The following is a 12,183-nucleotide window of genomic DNA, read 5'->3' on the forward strand; positions in this document are numbered from 1 at the left end:
CCTTTTCAATGCCTGCCACACCAGTATTACAACAAAGCAAATCCTAAAACTCACAAATAACTTCATAAAAAGCCCAATCATTTGAGTATGACTGTGTCCAAAACATAATCCCCTCCCCTCTCTGCCCAATTTACTCTGGTAGGATGCACCAAGATCAGTGCCCATGGTTTCCACAGAAGTTTTGGCCATTCATTTTGAAATTTTCATACACTGATTTTGTATATCCTGAAGTGGATGGCATGCCCACACCTGGTAAAGAGAAAGTACCTGCTTTTTAGGTTAAAGTATCTCGGGGTCTTGTTCACAAGTGATGGGTAGAGGGATTGTGAGATTGGCCACAGGCTGGGACAGGCAGCAGCAGTAATGTGCTCATTGTACCGCACTGTAGTGGTGAAGAGGGAGTTGAGCTGTAAGGCAAACCAGCCAGTCTACATCCTATCCCTCGCCTATGGTCATGAGCTGTGAGTAATGTGCGAAAGAATGAGATTGGCAGTGAAAATTAGCTTTCTTTGTAGAGTGCTGGGCTACACTCTACCTGAAAGGGCAAGGAATTCGGTCACCTTGGAGGAGCTCAGAGTAGAGCCCCTACTCCTCTGCATTGAGAGGAGCCAGTTGAGGTGGTTCGGGCATCTGATCAGAAGGGTTTACAAGGCACGGCCTACTGGGACGAGACCCTGAGGTCGTCCTAAGACCTGCTGGAGGAATTATATCTCCAAGCTGTTCTGGGAGCTGAAGGAAGTTTGCGGGGGGTCTGGGATTCTCTGCTCTTCCACCTGCTACCACAATTCTATCTGTATTAAGCAGTTAAAGGTGATGAATGAATTAAATCATTACACCCTTTGAATTAATTACATGATTCATTCAAAGGGTGTAATGATTTCATTCATGTCACGGTTGGTCCCTCCCAGTCCTGTCCATGTGCGTTTTTGTTGTATGTCCTTGCCCTGTTTGAATCTGTTTATAGTTTGTCATATCTGAACCCCGATCTGTCCATATTGGCTCTTTGACCCTGGACCGTTTTGACCACGACCCCTTATAAATCTCACTTATCTCAGCACATGCGTCCGCCTCCTCGCTCCGCGTTACAATTCATTACACCCTTTGAATGAACAAAATCATTACACACTTTAATGAACAAAATGATTCAACATCATGTTCAACATCATCATAATAAGAATTCACTGATGTGTTTTAGCACAGTGGAAGTTCTATTACAAGCAAAATATACTACTGTACAGTGTTATTTTGTCCATATCTTGCATTCCTAACTTGAATCCTGAATTCTTGACCAAATTCCCTCTCCAAACACACCCTTTCCATTGCTGGAGTGATAATTAGCTCCATTAAGGAACAGATTACCTAGTTCAAGCATGTTTATGTTTTTCAAATACTGCAATACTTTTTGAAAAAACTAAAACATCATAATGTGAATTTTCCCCACAATATCTTCCACCACAGAGTGAAAGAAGGCCTGAACTCTGCATGCGGGTCTGTATGACCAGGAGGCAAATGACTGCAAGAGCAGATAACCTCCATTATTACCTCTCTATCTCCCACAATGCACTGAGAAAAACAGTCTATTCTCTACTCTCCAACAATAACAGGTCATCCTGGAGTTCAGCCTACTTTCTCCCCAAATAAAAGAAGATGAAATCACACATTATGCCTACAAGCCAAAGAAGGAGAGAGGGGGGAAACAGTGGGAGAGATACAAATGTGCTCATTCATAGCGTTAAAAATAGAGGTGTAAGAACTCAGTTACTCTCTGTTGAAATGCTGAGAAGACAATGCGAAAGAGACAATGGCCCAATTGCAATATTAGCACAATTCTTTAGTGTTTCTATAGCAAATGATAAGCATTCATTTTCTAAAAAGTTTGGTAGAATTTTCTCTCACAAACTGAATATGACTTGCAGATGTCCATTATTGAGGAAAGAAATATGCTGAAGGATTAATTATCTGCACATTTTATTGTGCTACCTGTGTGTTTAACATGTAACTGAAATATAATTAAAGATAATTCTAATTATATATATATATATCTTAGTATAAAATCCAATTTTTTAAAACATAAATACATGGCATCTCCAGGCCTGGAAATAAAGCAGGCTATGAAAGGCCATGATGTGAAACTAAGCCGCTGTAATTCACAGCCTTAAATGTCTTATTTTTTTAATAAAACGGTGAGAAAATACAACATGAAAAATACATTAACGCTCAATAAATATTTTAACTATGAACAATAAATATAATGAACAATTCTTCTGCCAGGCAGTATAGTTTGTTAATAGCAGGCTATGGTTGCTAAGCAACCACATGGTTAAAGATTAACAACACAGTGTTTTTATTAGCTTGTCTCCTTCAACTGAATAGAAATAGATTCCTGAGTGCAGTCATGCTTCTACAGGTGTTTTATAACAGCTTACACAGATAAAAACACATGTTCTGAATGCCAATTCTAAGTAGCAATAATGTGTTTCTGGTTACACATTTTGGGAGCTTCTGTCTTAAAAACCTCCCTGATGGCTCTTCATTTATTTTTGACAGCCACCAATTTATCATAACTTGTGTCATTAAGATGTTTACCAAAGTCATTCAGAGTGGTCTCATGTTAAATGATCCATGCAGAGAAAGAGTTGTTCACAGTGGTGGTGATGGGAACCAGACGTCTGAAGAGTTTAATGCCTCTTAATGCTCCATCACACACAGTTATTACAGGAAATTGTGATGATTATGCTGTCTGAAGCCTGAGACATTGCTTTACAGTACTTTACATATAAGATTTTGGCTTAAATTTTTTTTATCCCTTCCTGGTGGAGAGACACATGCAGTGTGTTGTCATGCAAAACTGTCCCACAAAAAAACATTTTTATCACTGTTTTACTGCTATCAACACTGCATAAAAACTCAAAAGACACATGAAGATGGTTCAGAATCACTGGATTCACTGGATTAAAAACATATGCATTGTATACATTGACTACAAAGACTATTATGAGGATTATCATCATTATGTTTCCCATCACCATCACTGTAAAGAAATATTGGTATATTTCTCTACAATGAAAAAAAATCATAGTAAATGATTTTGTTAACATATTAACAACCAAATTATGCAGATATTTAGAAAAATCATTGGAATTTCTCTTTAACTGACAATGTATTTGGTTTCCCCTGTATCTTAATTTTTTTACACACAGGGTGGCAAATCATTATAAAGGTAGTGTTGGGGGTAAATGTACCAGATGTAGTCAGTAAAGCAATCTCATTACGGTTTGAGAGTGATTGGTGGCGTGGTGGGTAGCGCTGTTGCCTCACAGCGAGGAGGGCCTGGGTTTGATTCCGTGACCGGGGCCCTCTCTGTGTGGAGTTTACATGTTCTCCCCGTGTCTGCGTGGGTTTCCTCCGGTTTCCTCCCAAAGACATGCAGTCAGGCCAATTGGACATGCTAAATTGCCCCTAGGTGTGAGTGATTGTCTGTGTCTGTCTGTCTGCCCTGCGATGGATTGGTGACCTGTCCAGGGTGTATCCTGCCTTCTGCCTGATGACTGCTGGGATAGGCTCCAGCACCCCCCGTGACGGAGAAGTGGTTTGGAAAATGGATGGATAGTTGTTTGTAATTGATTACTTTTTTGAGCAACTACCCCAACAAGGATGAAAGCACAGCACTATTTACTATAATAGCATATGACAGCATAGTGGGGGCCTGTGAAACCAGAGCTGGTCATGTTATGATATGTGTTATGATAAGTGTACATGATAACAATATTGCATGTGTTGAATATTGCAGTATGCCTTATTACTGAATATTAGCGCAGAATTTTCCACACTGTAAAAAATGAAAAGTAAGCTCAAACTTAAAATTATAAGGCAACTTATTAGACTGCTTATCTTAGTTAAGACAAAACTCATATTTTCAGTTCCCACATCCCAGTTAGGTAAACAAGATATAATATACATTTCACTAACCACTAGCATGGACACATCACACAGTCCCACCAAGCATTTCTCTCCTTGGACTCCCAGTTAAGGATCGCTGTGACATTGCTTGGATTCAAACTCACTACTTCCTGATGTGGTGAATGTTAAGACAGTTACACCAATCATGAGCTATTAAGTTATTTCTGTGTTTTAAAATGAAAGTGAAAATTAATTTTTCAGCTTTTCTAGGACCCTGTTAATGGTCAAGATTGTTTCATGGTTTTCAGCAGGGAAGGCTCAAGGTAGCTGAGAAAAGCACCTAATTCTGTTCACTGTTGGGACAACCATGGGGGTCACAAAGGGCTTGTTCATGATGAAGTGCATGGCTTTGGTGGTCAGTGAGAGTGGCCACTTGGAGCTGGGGGAACAGCTGAAAAGAGAGCTGTGAAGCTAGACACTTTTACCAGCAGCGCCACACTTGAGCCACTTGAGCCTTGTGGTGTTCACTTATCAGATATAAAATTTCTTAAACTAATATGAATTTGAACATCACATATGAAAATGATAACCACACACGCACACACACATTTTCTAAACTGCTTATCCCTCTGGGTCATGGGGGGAGCTGGGGCCTATCCGTGGTCATTGGCCAGAAGGCAGGATACACCCTGGACAGGTCGCCTGTCCACTGCAGGGAGAGCTGGAGGTTATCCTAGTGGTTATTGGGCAAAAGGCAGGGCAGACAGGGCAGACAGACAGACATGCACATTCATACCCACACACACACCTAGGGGAAATTTAGCATGTCCAACTAGCCTGACTGCACGTCTGGACTTTGGGAGGAAACCAACAGACACAGGGAGAACATGCAAACACCCATACAGAATGGACCCTGGTCGCTCAGCCAGGGAACCAAACCCAGACCCTTCTTGCTGTAAGGCATCAGCGCTACCCACCGTGTCACTGTGTCGCCCACCACAAACACTATATATTAATAGGCTACGTGATCTTTTCAACACAATTTGTGTCTGCGTGGTTGTCAGCTGAACTTCTAGCTAATGAGAATAAGCTCTGTCATCATCAGGTTGCGCTGACAGGCTCTTAAATCCACAGCCGATTCGCTCCTGTGAGATTATAATGTTGTATGACATCATGGCGTGCTAGTGGTACCAATGCAAGTAAAAAAAAAAAAACTGGCATGCACCGTACTGAGCCAGGTGGCCATTGGTCTGTGTAGTGCCTCGTTAAGTCAAACAAGCCTTATAGCACGTGGTCAACCATGTGACCAGCAATAAATAACTTGAAAAGAAAAACAAAATTAATTGTAGCTTTAAAACAGGCATAAGTCCTGACTGTGAGTAAGAAATGTAAATATTCAGCAACATCTCTACAAAAAAGCACATTTTGACTGACAAGATAGAGTTGTGAATAATTTAAGTCAGACCTGTAGGCTCGTCCCTGGTCAACATACACACAAAAAACAGCCCAAAAATCTCTGAAAGAAGCACATCTTTAACACACACTTCAAAGCTCCCGCTACACACTTTGATAAACTCCACGGTAGCTCAGTTTGCAGCAATGCGGAGCTTTTAGGAAAAAAGAGAACTCTTGAACCTTTGCAGCCGGCAGTTAGCATGAGGCAAGCACAGGCATGGCCTCATCTGTGCAGGCAGAATAGCTCAGGGCCAGCAATAAGAATCAGACTCTACTGGCAGGGTTGAAGTTCACTTCTCTCTCTCTCTCTCTCTCTCTCTCTCTTTCTCTCTTTCTCTCTCTCTCTCTTTCTCTCTCTCTCTCTCTCTCTCTCTCTCTCCCTTGCTCTCTCATTTTTCTTTTGAGTCATTTTAAAACCCTCCACAGGGGCGCTGGGTGCCCCGAGTTGACAGGGTGAATGCTAGAAAAAAATCTCTGGAGAAAGAAAATGTAATCGTGGAAGCACACAAGAGTTGAGGGGGGAATACAGTGGGAGAAAAATGGACAGCAGAAATTCTTATTTTTCATTCATAATTTCCTGGTTTATTCATGAGCTATCAAACTGAATTTCAAAAATCCAGAAAAAAAAACTTCCTGGAAGATAATTTTTTTCTATTGTGGAGACCACAAATTTCAAAAAAGATGTTTTTCCACTGATAATCACTGTTAGCTGCTCTATGTTTGTGTGCTAGAGTATTTATTTTATCAATAAACAAATATTTCCATTAGTGTTTTCCTTAAACTCAGGTTTTTTTCATTCATTCAGTCAAGCAGACCCTCCAGGAAGTCACTCAATTTCAACCAATGCTTACAGTATTCCCCAGAGCCAGAGGCATATCCAAGGGTGGGGCCACAGGGGCACTAGCCCAAGAAAAATCTGACTGGCCCCTTTAGGGTCCCCTCAAGTCACTCGCCACCTCAAAGGACACTGATCGATATACAAACTTGGCATCTTTCAGTAAAATATGCTATTTTTAATGGTGATTACACCACTCAAGTGAAATGTCTTGATTGAAATAGCTTCGGTCTTAATCTTGTGCTTCAGGACAACATTAATTTAGCTGCAGTTACTGGAAATTGGTCTCTCAATAAACAAAACCTTAGTGGAACAGAGGTTTCCTGAGCAGGTGGATTTAATCTTATTTTATCTATATCTTTAGAAAGGTGAGTGCAAATAAGGTTACTACATGTAAATCATCAATTCACTGTTATTTTGTCTAAATTGATGTAGAACCCCGATTTCTGTAGACTATGTTGTGTTGCATCACAAGCTCAGCAATCATCAGAGTCCAAGCACCTTGCATCTTATGTCAGAAATAAAGGTTCTGTGCATGTACATTTTTCATTCATCAAGGTACAAACAAGTTAAATGCACCCTCAAATGTACAACAGTGGTTTCAGGGTCCAATTGTGCACCTTATTTTTTTTTTCTCTGGTATATTACATATTTGTACCATTTTATAACCTTATGCTTTAAAACAGAACAATGAAATAAAAGCTTGGAGATGAGCTGTATAAAAATATAATTTCAATGGTATTATGGTACAGTTATATACCCTGACTAAAGGTACTGAGATGTACCCTTGAGGGTACCACCTCAGTGACAAGAGAGGTACTGCGCCAGTGAAAGTTTCATAGCTTTTTTTCTGAGAGTATAGTATATGTCTTTCATCGGACAAATGACAGGTAGAGTTTTTAGAATTGCATCTATTTACAACAATATAGGAGGAATCTCAAAAAGAGATACTTGACAATTTTTGTACACATTGACCTTCTTGGTATGGTAAGCAATAGGCTATTTTAATCCAAAATACCCAGAAAGTAGTAAACTTTTGTACATTACTTACATTGGCACAGTTATGGAACTCACCTTACCTGAATTATCCTACAGAAGGGTCCCTGGCCCTGAAGATCTAACACCCTGCAGACTTTAGCTCGTACCCTTATCTGACACAGGGGAGGGACTTCTGAATATTAGTGAGAAGTGTGTTAGTTCACCTTTCCAGGGCGGGAGATCTCCAGGATGGGGCACCTTGTTCAACAGTAATTACATGTTTCTTTGTATTTTATTCTCAGAGTGTACCACATTTTTGTTTTTAAAATCCTTAAAACTTTCTCTGGAGCACCAAGCCTTTGAACCCTGTAAAAGGGGTTTCTGAACTTGTCCCATCTTTCACTGTATATAAATTTAGTGTCTGTACATAGTAGTTGTGAAATTATTAGCGTTGTGATTAGATATTTTACCATGTCTGCTGCTGAATGTAAAACACACTGAACAATAAAGGAGTATAATATATACAAATGTAGACATATATTACAGGTATTGTAAAATAATTATGGATCTCTTTGAATTTGAAGACATTTATTTGGCCCCTGAACAGGAACTGTGGCCTTGTTGAAAAGAATTGCAATTGCAATTTTGCCCAATTACAGCATTTTTTCCACACTATACATAGTAAAATGTATAATTTTACATTTCACAAAGCTTAGTGCTTTCAAAATGAAACATGTAGCTTGTATGCCATTATGACCACACATAGACAGAGAGCCTACTATCTAAGCTAAGCTGGCAACTACTGTGATTTTGTCAGATCTATTCTAATTGCCTGTCTGCAATATCACGCGAACACTCTTCTGCATCTTTTGCAAGCAGTTTTGCAGCATCTTTGTGCTGTGGCTGCGCCTTTCATAGCAATATATATTCTGAATGTTTTTGTAATTTGTTGATTGATGCAAAGCATGTTAACTGCTGGGTTCAGTGCCACTGTGCTGCTCTAAATAACTTTCTTGAATACATTTCCTCAGATTCCTAAGTTTATTTCGAGAACATGTTCAGCTAGCAGGGTATACACTTTGATAACCCACCAGAACTTTGCTGTTGTGCCAGTGACATGACATCATTTAGCTTTGCATGTTCTTGGTTCTCACAGGAACACTGCATTGCCTAATTGTTTTGAAAGAAACTAACTAGGCTACATTTAAAGCAAGTTAAATAAATATTGGACACATAATCTTAAGCAAATAAGCACATTTCTAAATTGCAAACATCCTTCTACCCCCACCCCCCTTTTGAGAAATAGCACTGCAAAATCCAGCACAGAAATGGATGTAAAATGCTGGTCGTCAAAAGAGGAACATATGTGTACTATTTGTACACCACCTACATCACTAATGAGCATGTTTCAGAAACCAATTAATGTCCTGGCTATTTAACTTCATGTTTGTCCATGTTTATTCATATTCTATTTATATTTGTTTCTGAAGAGTTGGAGCTCAAATTTTTATCATGGCTAGACAAATATATCATTATTTTGTGGCAGCATAAAAGCTTTAATTTCTTGTTATTCTACTAGAAAAGATAAAAGTACGAGTGAATGTACACACAGCTGAACTGTGAAAATATCTCAAATATCATGTAGGGAGTGAAATATGTGTGGTACGAGTACAAGATGTGCTCATTAGAGCCCCTATTTTGTCCTTTGAGATTACAGCAAAAGAAAACATTATTAGGATTATTATTTTTGCTAGCAGTGAGCTGTTTTTATTTATTATTTCATTTATATTTAATTTATTTACAATAAACAAATAAACTTACAAGTGAAAGTGCATGCGACTGAACTGAGAAAATGTAAATGTCCCAAATATGGTAAGGGACTAAAATATGTGCAATACAGAAATACCATGTACTCATTATGGTTCAGCCTGAGTGCTAGGCAATTTCTTTCTCTGGAACAGAGCACAAATGGTTTGGGGAGCTTAGAGAATAGCGGTGTTAGTGCACAAAACTAAAGCAACAGAACAGTTAGAGGGTAGACAGCTAAATGAGAGAGTGTGTGAGAAATGACTCACTTCCACAGGTCCCATCAGGCAGGAGCATGTATCCATTGAGGCAGTAACACTTGTAGCTGCCGTACGTGTTCATGCACCTGTGTTTGCATGGCCGAGGCTTCAGGCCACACTCGTTCAGATCTGCAAAAAAGAGAGAGGGAAAAGGTTAAAGTACCCAGACAGAAGACCTGGGGGGTGGTAGAGGGGATTAGCCAGAGGTCAGAGTTTAAGGGTCAATCCCCTTAAAGCTGTGAGGCTGCAGAGCTGTGTCTCGACAAGCCCACCCCAGAGAATCCGCAGATAGAATGCCATTATACCAACCTGCTTATTAACTTCTAATAGAGGAAAACTCTTTTCCCACAACACTCTTAAATGATGCACTGGCATCTTAAACCACTGAAACATACACTTAAAGATCATTTTCCCCCTGAAGACTCAATGACAGTCAATGCCAACAATTCATCTATTTCTAACCTTTATTAGAAACAGTGATATGTCAAGTTGACATAAGCAGGATTGCCAGATCGAAGTTTAGCACCTGCCAAAACCTAAGAAAGCGCATGGAAAAGTCAACAGCCTCCGGAAATTAACCTCAGGATGCCAGGCTGGCGTGCACGACGAGAATGCCAAGAATTCCAGCCCACTTGCATCAAGGTAAAAACTGTTCTCCACCCTGGGGGTGAAGGAGAGGCAGTGTTCCAAACTCTGGTTTGATGTCAACTGGCTCTTGTCCATAGTTCAGCAGCATTAAATTGATATAGAACCCTCTACTACTTTTTCTCCTCAATTTAGCCTTGGCCAGTTCCACCTGATAGTTAGGTCACACAAAGATACCAAGCTGGGAGGGTGAAGGCTGGCATGTGCTTCCCCACATGAAGCCAGCAATCACATCCTTCTGAAATGTCACTAATACAGGCCCTATTGGCCATAACACTTGGAAGAGAATGCTATCTGCTAATTCTGTATTTAAGAGCATGCTGGCTTGCATTGTACTAAGTGAGAGGGGGATAAGGAGGGCCTACCCACCCACAGAAAGAGAGGTCAATAGCACTACTTGAGGACCCCAGTGTTTGCAAAATATTTCATCCCTATCAGGTCACTGAAATCAGCTCTACAACAATGACCTTGTTTTTGAAAGACCATAGCTCATGATTTCACAAACTTAATGACATAAATATTGTGATAACAAGCTTTCCTCCCCAGAAAACTCTCATTGTAATCTACTGGTGAATACTAAAACCAGATTAACATTCACGGGTAGAGAGATTTTTCCAGTGCTTGGCCCCCTCCATCCTTCTGGTGTTCCCAATTATGGACTGGTGGTTCCTAAAACCAGATTAACATTCATGGACGCAGTGTTTGGCCCCCTGACATCTGACTTTTATTCCCTAGAGACCTACATGAGTGTTTTCTTTTCTACCCTTTGAAACATCATCTTAAAACTTAGCTAATCTTTAAATATGGCTCCTTTAAGTCTCTTTAGCAATTGAAAAGGAGTCTTGCATATGAGGGATTACATGGAGTTATTGAATAACTGAAAATTTGGTGGGAGGACCATACTTGAAGCCCCTTCTTCCAATTTAACACCCTTTAAATGACCATTTATAACATAATTTCTGTGTCAAAATTCTTGGACTCCCCACTACCAACCCATCTCTTCCCTGTGTGTCTTTTCTATCTGTCCTAGGGGGGCCTTGCTTTCCATCTCCCAGCTGAAGCCATCTAGAACTTCAGGCCAAGTTTTCTGAGATCACTCCCTTCCTCAGTCACACAATCTCCTCCTATACAACCACTATTCCCTGAAGGTACAGTATACACTCATAAAAAAAATAAAGGAAATTAGTCATATATTTACTATTATTATTATTATTATTATTATTATGAGCTAAATGAGAAGGAGAAGACAGTCCCTAACTATGTATCACTTTCATCTCTAAACTGGATGCCACACAGTTCGTTTTCTGGGCTGGCCACTCTACATGATGCCCACAGTCTAATTTACACAGCAGTGAAAGCAGATCTCCCTGGCAGGAGTGCATGAGTGGCTTTGGTGTGGCCCAGTTCGGAGAGAATGGCGCCATCTTTAGAGATGGGCTATGCATGGAATGCATTCTGTAGAATGGCATGCATTCTACATCTGAGAGGTGACACAGATTTAAATAGACGGATGGCGCAGTCACATTCTACCACATAAACTGCAATGAGGTCACATGACTGAGATTACTGTATGGTTATTATATTTTGAATCACTTCCTGTGCTAATCAAGAAATTCATTCACTCCAAATATGAAGGCGAACAAGACCAAACTTTATCTTGAGGGCAGACACAGGGCAGTCTTTAAAGTCCAAATGCTCTCAAAATGTCAAACACCTCAAAACCAGCACACTGATGTTCGGCAAAAAAAATCTGAAGCACAGCAAGAGATTCTAATCAAACGGCTCAATGTTTTTCTGACCTACATGACTTGAGTTCTTTATGGGTCCAACTGCACATTTCGTCCTGCCAAAATTCCTTACATTTGACTCACTTGACTAGATGTAAACTTCTGCAAAATATCAGAGAAGTCAGAAAAAGGACAGTAGACAACACTGCATAAAAAGTCTCCTCACACTGCATAAAATCACCCACTCCAGGAAAATTAACATCCTCATTTCACTCCTGCATTTTCCAATTAGACAGCAATTACCTGGTGATTGGAAGCATAATTGCAAGGTGCTCAAAGGACTGAACCCTTTGTAGAAATGTTCTTTTTCATGTGGATATCTTCAGAACCATTCGTTGGCACATTTACATCACTCAGATGTCATTAGAATGTGATTATGGAATTTAATGGAAGGGAAAGGGGGGCACAACTGGCAAATGGAAAGAGACTAAAGATTCATTAAAAGTTATACGTCAGTTCAGACAGTCAGTGACTACTGAGTTTGTTTATTAATAGTAAAGGGACCATATGGACCGTC

General features: G+C 39.9%; 1 protein-coding gene across 4 annotated transcripts in view; it reads right to left on the bottom strand.

Annotated features, from left to right (window-relative positions):
• Positions 1–12,183, bottom strand: part of npnta (nephronectin a) — a 92,268-nt gene that overhangs the window by 31,965 nt on the left and 48,120 nt on the right. For all 4 annotated transcript variants that reach the window (XM_017701408.2, XM_017701406.2, XM_017701407.2 and 1 more), the window contains one exon: positions 9,244–9,363. In XM_017701408.2, coding sequence (XP_017556897.1) covers positions 9,244–9,363 — 120 coding nt within the window. The remainder of the gene's footprint in view (positions 1–9,243; positions 9,364–12,183) is intronic.

Source organism: Pygocentrus nattereri, chromosome 5, assembly GCF_015220715.1.
Source record: "Pygocentrus nattereri isolate fPygNat1 chromosome 5, fPygNat1.pri, whole genome shotgun sequence".
Lineage (NCBI taxonomy): Eukaryota > Metazoa > Chordata > Actinopteri > Characiformes > Serrasalmidae > Pygocentrus > Pygocentrus nattereri.